This window comes from Pipistrellus hanaki (genome assembly GCF_964339955.1).
Source record: "Pipistrellus hanaki genome assembly, chromosome: 1".
Classification (NCBI taxonomy): domain Eukaryota; kingdom Metazoa; phylum Chordata; class Mammalia; order Chiroptera; family Vespertilionidae; genus Pipistrellus; species Pipistrellus hanaki.
Genome location: NC_140503.1, coordinates 70,879,154 through 70,899,208, shown reverse-complemented (window position 1 = coordinate 70,899,208; position 20,055 = coordinate 70,879,154). Strand labels below are relative to the sequence as shown.

General features: G+C 39.5%; 1 protein-coding gene across 1 annotated transcript in view; it reads left to right on the top strand.

Moving 5' to 3' along the window:
• SUPT16H (SPT16 homolog, facilitates chromatin remodeling subunit) overlaps positions 1 to 20,055 on the top strand; it is a 43,364-nt gene that overhangs the window by 10,042 nt on the left and 13,267 nt on the right. The window contains exons 2-18 of the mRNA XM_084862868.1: positions 6,226 to 6,318; positions 7,768 to 7,938; positions 8,650 to 8,802; positions 9,568 to 9,714; positions 10,135 to 10,286; positions 11,111 to 11,283; positions 12,783 to 12,873; positions 15,498 to 15,571; positions 15,699 to 15,811; positions 17,098 to 17,163; positions 17,276 to 17,371; positions 17,452 to 17,567; positions 17,655 to 17,808; positions 18,235 to 18,362; positions 18,899 to 19,034; positions 19,141 to 19,267; positions 19,527 to 19,645. Coding sequence (XP_084718994.1) covers positions 6,226 to 6,318; positions 7,768 to 7,938; positions 8,650 to 8,802; positions 9,568 to 9,714; positions 10,135 to 10,286; positions 11,111 to 11,283; positions 12,783 to 12,873; positions 15,498 to 15,571; positions 15,699 to 15,811; positions 17,098 to 17,163; positions 17,276 to 17,371; positions 17,452 to 17,567; positions 17,655 to 17,808; positions 18,235 to 18,362; positions 18,899 to 19,034; positions 19,141 to 19,267; positions 19,527 to 19,645 — 2,109 coding nt within the window. The remainder of the gene's footprint in view (positions 1 to 6,225; positions 6,319 to 7,767; positions 7,939 to 8,649; positions 8,803 to 9,567; positions 9,715 to 10,134; positions 10,287 to 11,110; positions 11,284 to 12,782; positions 12,874 to 15,497; positions 15,572 to 15,698; positions 15,812 to 17,097; positions 17,164 to 17,275; positions 17,372 to 17,451; positions 17,568 to 17,654; positions 17,809 to 18,234; positions 18,363 to 18,898; positions 19,035 to 19,140; positions 19,268 to 19,526; positions 19,646 to 20,055) is intronic.

The window sequence follows — 20,055 nt, the reverse complement described above, 5'->3', positions numbered from 1 at the left end:
TTGAACTTGGGACCCTTCAATCCGTAGACTGACACGCTAGCCACTGAGAAAACTGGTTGGGACCAATTTCAGACTTTCTAAATGTAATCTATATAAGGCATTTATACTCCTCAAAGGGTTTGAAAATAAAAAATACTATTCCTGATTTTGCTGTCAAAATACTTAGTTTGATTGTAATCTTTTTCATTGAGTCACATTTTAAGAAAAATTTTATCCAAATTTACTGTTTTTAATACCTTAAATTCTGGTGTTATTATATTTCTTCTGGGGTTAGAGCTGATTTGTTTTTATAAAGACCAACCAATATTCTATGAAATGGTCAGAGCAACTGGTTCCAAGAGAAATTAGGATTCATCCTCTTACCTTTAAAAATATATATATATACACACACACACACACACACACACACACACACACACACACACTAGAGGCCTGGTGCACGAAATTCATGCAGGAGATGGGGGGATTGTCCCTCAGCCCAGACTGCACCCTCTCCAATCTGGGACCCCTCGAGGGATATCTGACTGCCTGTATAGGCCTGATCCCAGTTGGATATCCGTCTCACAATCCAGGACTGCTGGCTCCCAACCACTTGCCTGCCTGCCAGCCTAATCACCCCCTAACCACTCCCCTGCTGGTCTTTTTCTTTTTCCCTTCTCCTAAATTGCCCCTAACTGCCCTCCTCTGCCAGCCCAGTCACCCCTAAATGCCCTCGCCTGTAGGCCTGGTTCCCCCCCCCCCAACTGCCCTCCCCTGCTGTCCTGATCACCCACAACTGCCCTCCCCTGCTGACCATCTTGTGGCAGCCATCTTGTGTCTACATGGGGGTGGCCATCTTGTGTGTTGGAGTGATGGTCAATTTGCATGTTACTCTTTTATTAGATACGATACTAGAGGCTCAGTGCATGGAATTTGTGCATGAATGTGGTCTCTAGGCCAGGCTGGCTATTGGAGTGCGAGAGTCTGGCATGGAAGGGCAGGTTCCTGCTGATCTCTGGGCCCTGGACAGCACCTGGGCTCCCAGGCCCCTGTGCGCCTCCCTCTGCCTGAGACATTGGGCCCCTGCCAGGCTCCCTTAGCGCCTGGGAGGTGGCGCCACTCCCACTGCTGGTTGCGGTCTGTGGGGTGATTGGCCAGGTGATTGGGCCCTGCTTGCACCCGCCTTGACCTGGCACTGCCCACACACCTGCTCCACCATCCCGCCATGGTCCCACTCTCATCAGGGCCCATTGGGATCACCAGCACCTCCACTGCCACCCTCTACCAGCACCGCATTGCCTGCCATGTTCCATGCTGCCTCCTGGTGGTCAGCATATGTCCTAGCAAGCAGTTGAACTCCCAGTCGAAGGGACAATTTGCATATTGGGCTTTTATTATATAGGGTGTGTGGGTGTGTGTCTTTTTATTGATTTTAGAGGGGAAGGAAGAGGGAGAGAGAGAAACATCAGTGATGAGAGAGAATCATTGATCGGCTGCCTCCTACATGCCCCACACTGGGATCAAGCCCACAACCCAGGCAAAAGCATTGACCAGAAATTGAACCGTGACCTCCTAGTTTATAGGTTAACACTCAACCAATGAACCTTGTTATCCAGGCCATCCTCTTACCTTTTTGATAAGTAAGGGAAAACTGCACATTTTACTAGTACATGAGATGAAATCCTTGAGATTTTGGGGGTTTATTTTCCCTATCAAAAAAAAAAAAAGCTTAATGTTTGGGTCTTTTTCCCTTCTCTGCCTACTTTTAGTTGTATTTCAGTTGTATTTAGATGATTTTCTCATATTATTAATGATTAAGTCACAGGACTTTACTCTGTATACTTTAAAAAATAAATTACTGTGTATTTTGAATTTTTGTACATGTTGATGCCTTTTTCTTTGTTGAAATTTTTGACAACTAAATATCAAAAAATACTAAAGGGGACTTTCTGCTTAGTTTCAGTGTTTGTTTTTTTAATATCTAAGACACGTTAGCATTAAATATAGGGAGTGCCTATTACTAATTTGGGGAGGTTATCAAGGTAGCAGTAATATTACTGACAGAAAATCCATGTTTATTAAAAAACTAGGGGCCCAGTGCACAAATTCATGCACATTGAAAGGAACTGTGGGCTGCAAGATTGTGGTGGGCATAGAGGCAGGTTTTGGCCCATCCTCCTCACTCTCACCATGGCCCCCAGTCCTTTGTCTGCCGGCAGCCCCATTCCCACACACTGACCGCACTGGCCCCATTTCCACCCACTGATGGCGGGAAGCGATTTGGGCCAGTGCCAGCAGCACATGCAAGTGGCGCCATCAGCAGGTGCGAGAGACAGCTGCTGGCCCCAATCGCCCTTCAGGAGCAAGGGGAGGTGGAGAGGCTCAGGGGTGATCAGGGCCGGCAGCAGGTACAAGTGGGGCCAGCTCTGGCAGCAGGTGCAAGCACCAGGCAGGACTATAGCACATGGGAGCAAAGAATTTTCAGTCACCACCAGAGGCTCGCCTTGATGACAGCGATTGGCACCCCGCCTTGGTCGGGCAACCCCCCCTCACCTGCTCCACCATCTCACCGAGGACAACACCCGCCATGTTCCGCATGCACGCCCTGGTGGTCACCACATGTCATAGTGACCAATTGTTCTGTTGTTCCTCCATTTGGTCTATTTGCATATTAGGGTTTTATACAGATAGATTGGAGTGTGCATAGCAAATATTTGACCAACCCGAAGAAAAACATTTTCTCATTGCAAATCAGTGGGTGAATGAATGCAGTTTCTAGTAACTTCTTTTAGTTTTATGTCTTGTTGGATTATTTGGCAACCATAACCCTTAAATGTGGAGAAGAGTCTTAGTAGATGTTTTTCTTGATTTTATCAAGTCAGGAAGGTTTGACCTTATAACCCACAAACAATTACTAGTCCTTTGGGCTGATAGTGCTGTTCAGAAGTGGTTAATGGTTAGAGGACTCACATGTAAACTCTAATTTCAAAACTTACTACAAAGCTGCAGTAGCCAAAACAGTGTAGTACTAATGTAAGGATAAACATGTAGATCGAAGGAATAGAATTGAGAATCCAGAAATAAACCTTCACGTTTACATCATTGATATTTGACAGTGGTGCCAAGACGGTTCAGTGGGGAAAGAATAGTCTTCAACTTACGGTACTGAAACAACTGCATATTCACATGCAACAGAATGAAGTTAAGCCCCTTCCTCACACCATATACAAAATCAACTGAAAATGGATCATAGATCTGAATATAAGAGCTAAACTATGAAACTACTATAGAAGAAAGTATAGGTATGCCCTTTCGTTAGGTAAACCCTTCTTAGATATGATATCAAAAGCATAAGAACCCTGGCAGGTTTGGCTCGGTGGGTAGAGCGTCGGCTTGCGGACCAAAGGGTCCCAGGTTCAATTCTAGTCAATGGCACATGCCTGGGTCATAGGCTCGATACCAATAGAAGGTGTGCAGGATGCGGCCAAATCATGATTCTCACCTATGGTGTTTCTATCTCTCCCCCATACATGGCCCCTCACTCAGGCCAGCCATGCTCCCATGCTTTTCTGGGACTAGGCGTTCCCCAGGCAGGCTGCAGGCACAGATTTGGTCAGAGGCAAAGGTCCTGGCTGTCCCTGGCCAAGAGTCCATAAAACCTCAGCGGTGACCAAAGACCAAGACTGAGTGGAAAGGTCCCTGCCCGCTCTTATGGCTCAAAGTGCCAGGAGAAGGCAGAGCGTCTTGAACTTGTAACCCTGGCATCTGCACACCAAGCCTTGGGGCACACCACACCGGTGGCACCTGTGGGTGAAAGGGGGAGAGCAGGGAGCTGGGGTGCAGAGCTGGGAGAGGCCTAGAGTCTGCAGGAGCAGCCCGCCTGCCGAGGTTGCTGTGACCCGCACACTCAGGCTTGGTCAAAGCCCCTGGTCAGCTCCGCCGCTTGCTTTCCAGATGTGACCCGCACACTCAGGCTTGGTCAAAGCCAGCTGGCATTGCGCTCAGAGAAGCAGCTGTCACTGGGCTCAATTAAATAAGAGAAATCAAAGAGCAGAGAGTAAATATCCTCCCAGCCCCTTCCTATGACCCCGGGCAAGGAGGGCTGGGGATGAGGGTAATGGAAAATGGCTGCTGCTTTGTATTTTATAATGAAGACTCCTGCTATATAGAGAGCAGAGCTGATTCGTTTCCAGCAACACCTGTTGTGTTCCCTGCCCCAGCCCTGAAGCCTGACAGCACCTAGCAAAGGTGTGTCCGTACAGCCAGTGCCCTGGCTCCTGGAATGGTGGGAGCGAGTTTGAGCTGCATTGATTAAAATTAAAAAAAAAAAAAAAGTAAAGATTGAAAAACACCTCCTTGTACTCAAATGGCACTACAAAATGCAGATTACAGCATCTGATTTTGTCTTCTGTGCTGATTTTGAGGCAGAGCGCAAATAGGTTCATGAGAAAAGCAGAGAAAAAAGGGAAAGGAAGAGGATTCTGCCATTCACAGCACTGAATGTTGTTGTTTCTGTGTGTTTTTTGTTTTTGTTATTTTTCCTTCTGTTCAAGTCAGCATATGCCATTTAAACCACTTTATGGTGTTAGGTAATGAGCTAATGCTTTCTCTATTAAGAGCAAGCAGCAGTGCCTTTCGTATGAATCGCATACATTTAATCCATTCAAATGAAGCATACTGAGTGGAGAGAATGGTATGTGTCATTATTTAAAGAGCTTGGCATTATGATGCTATCTGGCTGAAGATAATATTTTTTAAAAATATATTTTATTGATTTTTTACAGAGAGGAAGGGAGAGAGATACAGAGTAGAGAGTTAGAAACATCGATGAGAGTCTTCGATCAGCTGCCTCTTGCACGCCCCCTACTGAGAACGTGCCTGCAACCAAGGTACATGCCCTTGACCGGAATCGAACCCAGGACCTTTCAGTCCACTGGCCGAAGCTCTATCCACTCAGCAAACTGGTTTCGGCTGAAGATATTATTTAATTTGCAATTTAGAGAACGTAGACAAATCAGGCATTGAAAGTGAATATGCATGCTTAAGTGCATGACTTTATTTTCATCTATAACGACCAAATGACTGGTCACTAGGAGGTGCATTGATGGGTCCCGTGGCATGGTGAGTCTGGGGTCTTGTGGCATGGTGAGTCTGGGTGAGGCTGTGTGGCACAGGCCAGAGCAAGGGAACCTGAAACTGCGTCCCCCACCCATGGGGCTTGATGGGGGTGGGGCCGGCTGGACACTTCTATTATAGAGAAAGGGCACATAACAATATTAAGATATTTCCTCTAATTCCCTTTAAATGTGCATGAATATCATGCACCAGGCCACTAATAAAGTAATAACACACTTACAGAACGGGCAAAGGATGTGAATAGGCACCTCTCCAAAAAGGTATACAAATGGTCAGTAATCAAGTGAAAAGGTGCCCAACTCATTAGCCATTAGGGAAATGCAACTCAAAACTACAGTGAGATACTACATCACATCTATTGGATGGCTATAGTAAAAAAGACAACAATATTAGTATGTGAAGAAATTGGAAATCCCATACATTGCTGTTGGGAATGTAAAATGATGTAATCACTTTGGAAAACAGTCTGATGGTTACTTAAAACCATTAAAACCAGAGCTACCATAAGACCCAGCAATTCCTCACCTAGGCATATACTCAGGAGAAATAGCTCTACATTAAAACTTACATGAATGTTCATAGCAGCATTATTTATAATCTCCAAAAAATAGGAATAACTCAAATGTGTAGCAATTGATGAATGGATACAATATGATATATACATACAATAGAATATGGTTATTGAGCAATAAAAAGGATGAGGTACTGAAACTTGCTACCTTATGGATGAATAATAAATTATCCATAATAAATATGGATGAAGCTTGAGAGCATATTAAGTAAAAGAAGCCAGACTCAAAGGCCACATGTTTTATTGTTGCATTTATATGAAATGTCCAGAATAGACAAAACCATATAGACAAATAAGATGTGTTAGAAGGAGATGAATAATGATTGCCAATGAGTTTGTTTTGGGGAGGTGAAAATGTTCTAGATTGTGGTGACAGCTGCACAGAGCAATGGCTGTGGAGTTGTCAAGTAAATGTACCTAAACTTGGAATTTCTCTTAGGAAAGAATTATATACATTTTAAGTAAACACTGAAGTCACTATTCCTATTTTGCCTGGTGTAAGAAGAAAATGACCAAATTACCTACTCTTTACTTTTCAGAAAGGAGAAGATGAATATGCTAACATTGATGCCATTGTTGTATCAGTGGGTGTTGATGAAGAAATTGTTTATGCCAAGTCAACTGCCTTACAGGTGAGCAGTTCTTAGCCCTGACCATCATTGAATCATCTCCTGCACTGTTCAAAATAGTAACCACATAAAAAATTAATTCCTCTGTCCCAAATATCAATTACTCTATACTGGCTGCCATATTAGAGCAAATGAGGATATTTTCATCTTAAAAAGTTCAGTAGACAGCACTGATCAGAAAATAAGGACAAAAGAGAGGTATTTAAATTGGGACAGATTTAACTATATATCAAAAAAATCTGAACAGTGATTACACAAAATATTTATTTTTCTCTTGGATAATCAGGGATCCAGGTTTTTCCCACATCTCTACCATTTATAGAGTTTAGCCCTTGTGCTCATGGTACACAAATTGCTAGAGCTTCAGTCATTACATTTGCATTGCAAGCAAAAAGAATGGAAAAAGAGAAGAAAATTGGAGATCTCCTTCCCTTTTTAAGGAGACTTGCTTGAAGTCCTACAGAATATTTCTACTTATAATTTATTGGCCAAAATTTAATCTGTTGGCCATACTTAGTTGCAAGAAAGGATGGGAAATAAGTCTTCATGCTGAGCAATTTGCCCAGCTCAAAATCCCATTTTTAAAAAATACATTTTTATTGATTTTAGAGAGGAAGGGGGAGGGAGAGAGAGAAACATCAATGATGAGAATTATTTATCGGTTGCCTCCTGCATGCCCCCTACTGGAGATTGAATCCCCAATCCAAGCATGTGCCCTGATCAGGAATTGAACCCTGACATCCTGGTTCATAGGTCAACGCTCAACCACTGAGCCACGCTGGTTGGGCAAAATCCATTTTTTTAAACAGTCATTTTTTAAAATATATTTTATTGATTTTTTTACAGAGAGGAAGGGATAGAGAGTTAGAAACATCGATGAGAGAGAAACATTGATCAGCTGTCTCCTGCATACTCCCACTGGGGATGGGCCAACAACCAAGGTACATGCCCTTGACCAGAATCAAACCTGGGACCCTTCAGTTCAGTCCACAGGCTGACGCTCTATCCAAAGAGCCAAACTGGTTAGGGCTCCCATCTTTTTTAGAGAGAAAAAATTAATAGTTGGTACACAACTAGCAATATTTGGAGGGCGGTAGAATGCACTGTTCCCTAGGGCTTTATTTTGTCCCATTTTATGCACTTCTATCCTAAAAATATGATAGTTTCTATAAACACAAACTGCCCCAAGGTTCGATGGTCTTTATTATGGAATATTTCAAACATATAAAACTAGATAAAATAATAATATTGAACTCATGTTTACCATTACTTAGTTTCAGTAAATTGTCAACTCCTGGCCAATTTTATTTCATTTGTCCACATCCAGGCCCTCTCCTACTCCTGATTATTCTGAAGTTAATTTCACATAATCTTACCTTAGAAATATTTCTTTACAAGTACATTAAATTTTTTATCTGTAAAAACTGTTGTCATTATTATCTTTTCCGATAGACATGGCTCTTTGGTTACGAACTAACAGATACTATCATGGTCTTCTGTGATGACAAAATCATTTTTATGGCCAGCAAAAAAAAAGTGGAGTTCTTGAAACAGATTGCCAACACTAAGGGCAATGAGAATGCTAATGGAGCCCCTGCCATCACATTGCTGATACGAGAAAAGGTCAGAACTAATAAAGAATGTGTCATAAATGTGAAAGAATGTTTGTAAAACTGATCAACAGAAATGCCTTCTAGGAATTTAAAAGAATAAGAGGGGAAGGTTGTAACTGAGGGTGGTTATAATTTCAAAGTTCCTCATTGTTAAGTAGAAAAGAGTTGAATAACCCTGTCAGTTTTTTGGCAAAACGAACTTTATCAGTCCATACTGTCAACTTATGATTGTTTTCATCTGAGTACCTTAATTTAGAACAAATAGCTTCAAATATCCTTAAGGAAATTTAGATACACCTTAGTTCTAGTTTTTATTAAATGTAATTTTATTTTTTTATTTGTTTTGTTTTTGTTTTGTGTGCTTTTTTGTTTGTTTTTTGTTTTTGTTTTTATATTTGTTTTTTGTCATACTGCTCACCTGACAAATATTTCTTTCTCAAAATATTGTTCACCTATGTATTTGAGTTCCTCAGTTGTTCCTGGGGGGAAATGATCTTGTCAACTTTTATGGCACTTCGCCTAAGCTATAAAAGTATACAAAGAAATGTGTTAACTTTTGGTTTGTTCTTGTTTGCCCTAAAGAAGTGGGTAGGGCCTGGGATAGAATTTATTCTTTCCAGGGTTTAGAGTATTTGTCTCTGCTGTTTTTTACTAGTAGTACATAAATGTCTAAATCTAAAACCAATTGACAAATCCCTCTTCTTCCCTGTGACACAAATAGAATGAAAGTAATAAAAGCAGCTTTGACAAAATGATTGAAGCCATTAAAGAAAGCAAGAATGGCAAGAAGATTGGAGTGTTCATCAAAGACAAATTCCCTGGAGAGTTCATGAAGAGCTGGAATGACTGCCTCAACAAAGAGGGCTTTGACAAGGTAAGAATACTCCTGGAAAGAACCAAATTGAGAGTTGAGAAGGCAAAAGTGTGATGGACCTCCATAACAGATAGTGCAGAGAATATAGGATAACTACATTATTTTACATTTCCATTTTACATTCCCTTTGACCAGTAAGTTTTTGTTTGTTTGTTTGTTTTTTTAATATATTTTTATTTCAGAGAGGAAGGAGATGGGGAAAGAGAGATAGAAACATCAATGATGAGAGAGAATCATTGATCAGTTACCTTCTGCAGGGCCCACACTGGGGATAGAGCTTACAACCTGGGCATGTGCCCTAATTGGGAATTGAAACCTGACTTCCTGGTTCATAGGTCGACACTCAACCACTGACCCACACTAGCTAAGCCAGTAAGCCATTTTACTTTTCACTTAGGTGTGAGGCATTCAGGAGATAGATAGTTGAGCTATTTAGAGTAAGTCTCTTGTCCAGAAAAATTTTGTTTTTTTTACCCCTGATTGCCTGCCTATCTTTCTTCAACCTTTACAAAAATGTCTAGAGAGGGGCATTTACATTTAAAATGGTAGTTTAATGCCTCTTAAAATGTACACAGTGACCTGGTAAAGAGTTACTTCAGATGTTTACTCAATCCAAGAAAGGAATATTTAAATATTCTGGAAACTGCTAATGAATCGTTTGCTAAATAACCTAATATTGTCACTTATAATATTCACTTTGGAGAGATTAATTTATTTAGCAATTCTATATCTGCATGTTAAAAACTCTTACCACTTTGACTGCAGGTAGATATCAGTGCAGTTGTGGCCTATACCATTGCTGTAAAGGAGGATGGGGAGCTCAACCTAATGAAGAAAGCAGCTAGCATCACCTCTGAGGTCTTCAACAAATTCTTCAAAGAAAGAGTCATGGAAATAGTTGATGCAGACGAGGTAAATGGAGAGGGGAAAGTATTACTGTTTTTAATAAACCAGAAGTACCTTATCATGCAGTGTTTTGGTATGTTCAGCTTCCTTTAAAATTAAGCCTTTGATAATTAAGTTGGTGGTATATCATTGTGCCAGCTCTCTCTCTCAAAAATAACTATAGCCCTGAGTTATAGTTTTTTGTGTTTACCCAATATTTTACTTGAGAATTTCCTAAATACTTGTGATTTCCACATATTATTGTCTAAATTTGCTTTGGACATTAACCAGTATGTTATCTAGTGCACAAATCATTCCATAAGATTTTTATAGCATCCTAAGGAATACCAGGATATATGTTGTCATCCATTGATAACATCCAAAATTATAGCATCCCTTTTTGCCACCCTGTAGTAAGTATTGTTTCATTTTTGGGTACACTTATAGAAAGTTCGACACAGCAAACTGGCTGAATCTGTGGAAAAGGCCATTGAAGAGAAAAAGTACCTAGCTGGGGCAGACCCCTCTACTGTGGAAATGTGTTATCCTCCCATCATTCAGAGTGGTGGCAACTATAATCTCAAGTTCAGTGTGGTGAGGTAAGTTTGAGAATTTCAAAATAAAACAGCTAGAGCATGTCAACCTTCAGCCTATTTTTCCTTTGACTCATTCTGGAATTCAGAAAATTGGGATACAGAATAATTATTACTCTGCCTTCTATATTATCTTCTTGTCTTATTCCATGCATATTTCTATTTTATTTCACACAGTTACTCATTTTTTACTTGAGTATTTGATTGTAAGCATTTTCCAAATTATTAAAAATGCCTGGCAAAAAATGCAAAACACCACACACACACAAAAAAAAAACACAAAAAAAAAATAAAAATCTTATTAAGTGTTCTATAATATAACCCCTTTTAATTAAAAAAAAAAATACTATAAAGAATGCTTTTTCCCCACCCTGGTCAAACCTGAAGGAACTATTTCAGAGTGAATACTGCATTTCATAGTGGACTTACCATCATACTATCTATAATAATAAAAGCATAATATGATAATTAGACTGGACAGCTGGACAACCTTCCAGACAAAGCCAGGCATGGCTGTGAGGGCTGAGGCCCTTGCACAAATTTCATGCATCATTCCTCTAGTTAGAACATAATGAATAGAATATAGTATATCCTTTGCATAATTAGGAAACAACTCAACTTCTCACTGAATTTTTACCCTAAAAGTTTGATCACTAATTTTACTCCAGGACCTTTATAAACTGGTTTATAAAAAAAAAAAATTAGGTCATTCTGGTTCAGCTTTGGGATGTAGCAGGGAAAGTTAATGATACATACGTCATGTGTCAAAGATACTAAGGACTTTCCTAGTTTGGGCAATCAGTGAAATGCTTTCTCCCTTTGATTTCCAGTGATAAGAATCACATGCATTTTGGGGCCATCACTTGTGCTATGGGTATTCGTTTCAAATCTTACTGCTCCAACCTTGTTCGCACTTTGATGGTTGACCCCTCTCAGGAAGTTCAAGAAAATTACAACTTTTTGCTCCAGCTTCAAGAGGAGCTGCTAAAGGAATTAAGACACGGTGAGGTGCCTTGCAAAAGAAGGTTTGGAAATCAAGTAACAAAAGTGTTATTAATGTTTATGTCACTTTATGTTAGTAGATTTTACTAACCTCTAATTATCCTAGCTTTTTAGTTCTTGAATCTACTTTTAGGCATGTATGGTTATTGTAGTTTTACATTGATTTTTATAAAAACTTCTCTGGTTATACCACTGTATCCAAATCTTTATAAAATATCATAGCCTTATTACTCTTCTTTAGAATTTTAGAAAGTTCTTTTTCTTTTTAATTGAGGTGTAATTGACATACAAAATTATGTTAGTTTCAGGTGTACAACATAATGATTTAGTATTGTGTATATTAAAAAATGCTCACCACAGCAAGTCTAGTTAACGATTGTCACCATACATAAAGATTTATTTTTCTTGTGATGAGTGACAACTTTTAAGATTTACTCTCTTAGCAACTTTCAAATATGCAAGACAGTATTAATGACCATTAAGTATAACGTTAGGTTTGCCCTTGTCATATATTGCCTTTATTATGTTGAGGTACATTTCTTCTATATCCACTTTCTTGATTTTTTTAATAAATGGACATTGAAATTTATCAAATGCTCTTTCTGCATCTATTGAGGTAATTATATGATCTTTACCTTTGTATTGTTAATGTGGTGTATCACGTTGATTGAATTATGAGTGTGGGATCATCCATGTATTCCTGTTCTAAGTCCCTCTTGATCATGGTGTATGATCCTTTTAGTGTATGGATTTAGAAGCGCCTTAGAAAGTTAAAGAGCTAGTATCTCTACCAGCAGAATGTGTCATGTTAATTCTATGTTGGATAGAATAATCTTAGCGTAAGAGCAGAACTAATTGCAATCCTGCTAATAAGCAAGGTACAGCCTCTTTTTTAAGACTGTCACCCCCAAATGGCTAAGCAGGACTTTATATTTATCACCTTTAGCCACTTTGTAAGCCCATCTATGTGGCCCAGAGCATCCAGACATCATTTCCCATGATATTTCAAGTCAAGTTTGAGAAATCCTATTGGAAATCTTAATCATAGGTGACTTAATGAGGATAAAGATCCCTCTAAGGCTATCATATCTAGACTACTCTGGCTTGAAATATCTATTTCCTGAATCCTGAAAAATTAAGGCCAGAGTCCTTCTAACAGCAATTCACTCTTTCTGTAGTCCTGTTTTCAAAATTTATAGTAATTTAGTGTATTGCCATTTACAAACACTTAAAAAGCTATTTCTCTGAGACCACTGGTGTTCCACAGTCTCCCAGGTCAGTATTTCTCAAATAGTGTAATTTAAAATGACAGAATGGATTGTTTGAAAAAATACAAATTTCTAAGCCCTACCATTCCTAAAAAAAACGATATTGCTTATTTTACACTTGAGAAACACTGCTTTAGAAGAGACATAATAAGTTGGGGCAAGTTGATTTTTAAATATGGGGCTTTTAATTTTCTGGAAGATACTTAATGTTCTCTTTCTGTCTTGTCATTAGGTGTGAAGATATGTGATGTTTATAATGCTGTCATTGACATGGTTAAAAAGCAGAAGCCAGAACTGTTGAACAAAATTACTAAAAACCTAGGGTAAGATGCTATGAATGTAAGTCATCACTCTGAGTAAATTTTTATGACTGGCTATGTTCAGGCAAACTATTTTGAGATTGACTCAACCAACATTTATGGACTATTATACTTAACTTTGTGCCAGACACATCATGTTATCAGAGAAAGTGAGAGATTTAAATTAGTCTCTGAGAAATGGGAAGATTTTTCTAGGCAAAGCAATAAGGGTTTCAGGCTTAATCTACAAATGTTAAGAAACATTACATACTATATTTTCTTAGAGCATCTCAGTTCACATTTGAAAATTAACTACCGTGAGCCTTGTGACCCAGCGATTCTGGGTATATATATGAAGAAACCTAATTCGAAAGAATATTTGGTCCCCAATGTTCATTGCAGCATTGTTTACAATAGCCAAGCTATGAAGTAATTGTGGTACATATATAAATGGAAATCTTACCATTTGCAATAGGATGGTTGGACCTAGAAGGTATTATGTTAACTGAAATAAGATAGAACAACAAATACCATGTGATATCACTGACATGTGGACTCGAAAGAACAATATAAGTGAAGAAGCAAAACAAAACAGACTCATACATACAGAGAAGAGAATAATGGTTGCTAGAGGGGAAAGGGCTAAAGGCATTGAGAAGTACAGACTGTTAAACAATTGTCAGGGATAATAAAGTATTGCATAGGTAATACAGTTATTAATGCTATATAATAGAAAGCTAGTATGCAAATAGTCCTCACATCATCACACCGTATTAGCTCACATACTCAACACTGGGGAGAGAGGAATGGGAACCAGCCAGGCTGAGGCCCAGGAGAGGAACAAGCTGCCCACCCCTCAGTCCCAGGCGCCAGGACAAGCCGCCTGCCCCACGGTGCTGGGTGCCAGTGGTTTCGTCTGCATCTGCAGGCCGGGAGAATCAAGCTGCCTGCGGCTGTGGCCTGGGCAAAGCCACCCGCTCACAGTCCCCTGTGGCTGCGGCCAGCCAGGTCTAAGCCAGCCCGGGTCCTGGGTGCCTGCGACCAGCCAGAGGAGGGAATTTTGGGTCCTGGGTGCGGGGCAAGGCAGAGGTGGTTAGGGGCAATCAGACAGGCAGAGGGGTTAGAGGCGATCAGGCAGGCAGACAGAAGGGTTAGGGGCAATCAGGCAGGCAGGCAGGTGATCAATTAGGAGCCAGCGGTCTCGGATTGTGAGAGGCAGTCAGACATCCCCCAAGAGGTCCTGGATTGGAAAGGGTGCAGGCTGGGCAGGAGGGTTCATCACCCTCCTGCCCAACTCTCCCCTCCCTTCCTCTGTGCAAAAATTTCCTGAACCAGGCCTCTAGTATTATAATAACTATGTAGGTGCCAATTAGTATTATAATAACTATGTAGGTGCCAATTAGGTACTGGACATATTAAGGGAAACACTTTGTAAAATGTATGATTGTCTAACCAGTATTCTGTATACCTGAAACTACTATGAAACAATACTGAATGTAAACTGTAACTTAAAAAATAAAATAAATAATTTTGGTTTTAAAAAAAAAATGAAACACTCTGAGAAGTCTTACTGTTTTAGAAAAAGAAATATTTGAATTTTTATTTAATCCAGTGTTTGACAAATGTATTTGATCATTGAATACCTAGAAATAACTGATAACATTTTATAGAATCCAAGACATTTTGGAAAACAAAAGCTATAGGCAATCTCTTTAGATAGAAAGTAGTCTGGGGTATATAGTTACTTCTTGGGCTTCTCTGATGGAATAAGAGGAAATATATTGATCTAAATAGCAAGTCTTGGCCCAGGTGACTTGATGAGTCTACTTACCAACATTCCACTAAAAATTGCCTCTCTCAATTCAATTATGCTGTCTTAATTGTGCTTTAATAGTCTCTGCTAGGCTTATAGGAAAACTCCTAACTTGATTTCATGGTAGAGGTTAAAATTTAAATGTGGGTGAATAAGTTAAAATAAAGAACACTTGATACAATAAATGTTACTTGAGGTACTTTATTAGGATATTATTTTTAGCTTATTAAAAAGGCAAAGACTGCCAAAACCGGTTTGGCTCAGTGGATAGAGCATTGGTCTGTGGACTGAAGGGTCCCGGGTTCGATTCCGGTCAGGGACATGTACATTGGTTGCGGGCACATCCTGGCATGGGGTGTGCAGGAGGCAGCTGGTTGATGTTTCTCTCTGATCGACGTTTCCGGCTCTCTATCCCTCTTCCTTCCTCTCTTTGGAAAATCAATAAAATATATTTTAAAAATAAATAAGTAAATAAATAAATAAATAAAAAGGCAAAGACTATTCTCTCTAATCCTCTTCCTTAAATGACTGACTGATCAACAGCAGCAAATCACTCAACATGTTTGCCTGCCTTATCCTGAAAATTAAAATAGAATAAATTATGGGAGCATTTGAGATCTCCCTGTCATATGTCACCAGTTTGGCTCAACTAAACTCTTAATCAGGGGTGGGAGGTAGGCTGCTCTGCCTGCGGAGTAGCCTTATCTCTGTCCTACTTATTCACGAATAAACTCTTTCATTTTAAACTCTAAAAAAAAGAAATAGAATATATTATACTCGACCCCTGTATGAGATCTGTTAGCCTATTGCTAAAGTTTCTTGTTTCTTTTTCTAGGTTTGGAATGGGAATTGAATTCCGTGAAGGCTCTTTAGTAATTAATAGTAAAAATCAGTATAAACTGAAGAAAGGTGAGTTTTACATGCATACAGTAGGAAAATACTGTTTTGAATAATTTTCTTTATCTTTTTTCTATATAAAATCTATATTTCTCCATCCTTTCAGAGTCATAGTCTGATTCTTGTTTTGCTATTTTAGGAATGGTTTTCAGCATCAATTTGGGCTTCTCAGACCTAACTAACAAGGAAGGGAAGAAACCAGAAGAGAAAACCTATGCCCTTTTCATTGGTGACACAGTTCTTGTGGATGAGGTCTGCATTGCTTAAACTTTTGAGTGTTCATGAATTGACTTTTGAGGGGCATTTTGTACTTTGTTAAATGCTAGCCAACGGGAGAAATTCATGTGACAGCCTGGCCTAATATAGCTAGGAATAGAGATTGTAGTCCATGTACAGGGAATAATGTAAAGCACACTGTTATCACATTATGGTTTCAACCGTGATAATATCAGGAGCCGATTCTAATGAAACTGATTTATAATTCAGCCACTTAAAGTGTATGGTTTAGTAACTTCTCCGTATATTCAGTTGTTCAGCCATCACCACAATGTAATTGCAGAACATTTTCACCACCTCAGAAAGAAATCCTGTACCCATTAGCAGTCATTCCCATTTTTCCCCCAAGTCCCCTAGGTCTAGACAATGACTAAACTACTTTCTGTCTCTAAGGATTTGCCTGTTCTGTACATTTGGGGTCTTCTGTGTTTGGTTTTTGTTTTTCCACTTAGCAGGAACTGATTCTTGATTATGATGATGATGATAGCAAATATGTCAATGTTCTTATTATAAGCTAAGCACTTCTATGCATTAATTTATTGAATCCTTACAATAATCCTATTAAGTAGATACTCTTATCCTCATATACAGAAAAAGAAACTGAGGCACAGAGAAGTTTAAGTAACTTGCCAAATGTTACACAACTAGACAGGGATTGAGCTAGATTTCAAATCAAGTCTATGTGCATTGGTTTGGATTTGTAGCAGGCCCATCCCCTGGGTCTCTCATCGTGTCCCATGCCAGAGCACGCTGTGACCTTGAAACATAACCTGGCCCCTGCCCATAGGCTGCAGGCACTGGAGCAGGTTACAAAGTGAAGGGGAGAGAGCGGTATTTTTTAAAAATATATCTTTATTGATTTCAGAGAAGAAGGGAGAGGGAGAGATAAAACATTAATTAAAAAAAAAAAAAGAAACATCAGTGATGAGTGAGAATCACTAATGATGAGCCCTACACTGGGCATCAAGCCTGCAACCCGGGCATGTGCACTGACCAGGAATCGAACAATGATCCCCTGGTTCATAGGTTGATACTGAGCCACACCAGCCAGGCTCAAGCCTGTAATTTTAAATGTTAACCCAATGTTGCCTTCCAGTTCTAGTTCCTACTGACAGGTTGGGACCTAAGAGCTGTATTTATTCATTATCAAAGAATCTAGTATCCAGAGGTTCAAAGGATTTCCCAGGTACATACTAGCTAGAAAGTGAAAGTGTTTCCCTTCAGGGTACTTACAGATATCTGACTTTTCCGTTTTATTCTAGGATGGTCCAGCCACTGTTCTCACTTCCGTGAAGAAGAAAGTAAAGAATGTGGGGATTTTTCTAAAGGTACGAAGAGGATAAATGTATGGTATAGGAATTTTGGGTACAGTGAAGAAGATATAAAATATTGAGTAAAAAGTAAAAACCCAAATTTCTGATTATAACTTTTTCCCCATAGAATGAGGATGAAGAAGAAGAGGAAGAGGAGAAAGATGAGGCTGAAGACCTTTTGGGAAGAGGTTCACGGGCAGCATTACTTACAGAAAGAACACGAGTGGGTTTACTGTTTTTAACTACATTGATCTCGTATCGGTCATGGTTCACATGTTTTGATAGCTTTTTTTTCTTCTCTAGAATGAGATGACTGCAGAAGAGAAGCGAAGAGCACATCAAAAAGAATTGGCAGCTCAACTCAATGAGGAAGCAAAGAGGCGACTGACTGAACAGAAAGGAGAACAGCAGATTCAGAAGTAACTGAGTTTGCATTTTGAGCATTGTCTCAGAATGTATTACGTATTTTGCAAAAGTTTCTCATAAATGTTTTATCCCCACTGCAGAGCTCGAAAATCTAATGTGTCCTATAAAAACCCATCTTTGATGCCCAAGGAACCACATATTCGGGAAATGAAGATCTATATTGATAAGAAATATGAGACTGTAATAATGCCTGTGTTTGGCATAGCAACGCCTTTTCACATTGCCACAATCAAGGTACTAACATTGAATTAGGTTCCTTTCAAACTTTTTCTTAAAATAGTAATTCGCTTAAAAATAGATTATTGTTTTGTCTAAATCATCTCTCTGACACTTCTTTAGACTCTACCCTTCTCATTTATCTTCTGCTATCATTTTCCTTCCTTTCAGTTTTCACTTTTAGAGGGTTTATTGGTCTAGTCTAGAAGCATAATTGTCCTCTTTTCTTTGAACCTTTTTTTTTTAAGTGTTTGTAACCTGTAGCATAAGTAGTTGGAGAGCTCATGATTCCTTTGGAAATACATTTGGTCATATAAAAAAATATGCTCAATATGTAGGTTTAGCAATCAGCCTTATAATTCCTAACTTAATTTTAGCATTTCTATTAAAATTTTTATCAAGGAAAGAATCCTATTTAATTTAATGCTGTTTCTTTTTTAACAGAATATAAGTATGTCGGTGGAAGGAGATTATACTTACTTGAGAATTAACTTCTATTGCCCAGGCAGTGCTCTGGGCAGGAATGAAGGCAACATTTTTCCTAACCCAGAAGCCACTTTTGTCAAGGAAATGTGAGTTCCCAAGAAAATAACCATCCCCAATTGCTTGCTGGCTGGAGTGTCAACTCAGAAGCATCTCATTGTCTGTGCTGTCCTCCCCATCTAGTTAGTGAATGGCAAAGCCTCCCTCAGTGACACTTGTTTAGGATCACCTTTCAGGCTTTGTATTACTTTGAGAATGAAACATAACTTAGAATCCTCATGAAAATATTTTATACTTACTACACATATTTTGCAATAGAATCTCAAGAAAGATGTGCCAAATTGGAGTCTATTCTTTCATGGTTTGGAATGAGGTCATTTGGGAGGTTATACCAGATTTGAAAAATAAGTATGATTGTCCTACCCAGTGGATTAGCCAACATTCTCTGTTCAAGAGAGAAGAAAAGAGGTGGTTTATTTGTTTGTTTAGCTTTTCAAACGTCGTTTCTCCATTCGGTGGTGCTATTTTCTTCTAAAAATATTAAGCCAGTTATAAAATATAGTGAACAATGCAGGAAACCTAGCCTGATGAAGAAACTCATATAAATGCTTCCCCCTTTCTACAGTACATACCGAGCTTCAAATATGAAGGCACCCGGAGAACAGACAGTACCAGCCTTGAACCTTCAGAATGCTTTCCGGATTATAAAAGAGGTACAGAAGCGTTATAAGACACGGGAAGCAGAAGAGAAAGAGAAGGAGGTAAGCATGAATACCACAGACAAAGCAACTTTCTGCAAAAGGACACGTGGGTTTGGGGGACATGTAAAGATACCTGAAGATTTACATTAATTTTCATTTTGCTTAGGGCATTGTGAAACAAGACTCCCTGGTGATCAATCTAAACCGGAGTAACCCCAAACTAAAAGATCTATACATTCGGCCAAACATTGCCCAAAAAAGGATGCAAGGTTCACTGGAGGCCCATGTCAATGGTATGGACCATCTCATGTGCCGGGGCTTTGTCTCAGGGACACATTTGTAAGAACGACACATCAGATAATATAGTATGACAAGGAAATGCTGGAAGGAATCTACTTAATGTTGCTGCATGGACAGAATGAAAGGAAAGCTGTGTACATTTGTTGGCATTTCCTCTGACCCTGTTCAAATCAGTAAAGAAAGGTGCAGTGCCTTTTGGCCAAGCTCAGGGTGCTGCTTGGTAATTAGCTGCTTCCTCCACTCCTCCCCCAGGTTTCCGCTTCACATCTGTTCGAGGAGACAAAGTGGATATTCTGTACAATAACATCAAGCATGCATTGTTCCAGCCCTGTGATGGAGAAATGATTATTGTCTTGCACTTTCACCTCAAGGTATACCTTTCTACTCACTAGCTATGTAATCTTCGACAAGATCGCTCAGTCAGCTTTTAAGATAGTGATGAAGGGGTGCGACCGGAAAGGGGGCCGCCCCCATGCCCTTCATGCAACGCACGTTCATGGGGAACCTGGCGCTAAACCATTCGTAGACCTGCTTCTGGGTCGGGGTTTCATACGTAGCAGAGCAGCTCCCTCGCTGCGATCTATTGAAAGTCAGCCCTCGACACAAGGGTTTGTAAAAAAATAAATTAAAGAAAATAAATAAATAAATAAATAAGATAGTGATGAAAATGTTACTGGTCATATATGGTCTTTAAGAAGATTGAATAAAATAAATGTTTATAAAGCCCTAGCCAGCATGGCTCAGTGGTTGGAGCATCAGCCCACACACAAAAGGCCCATGG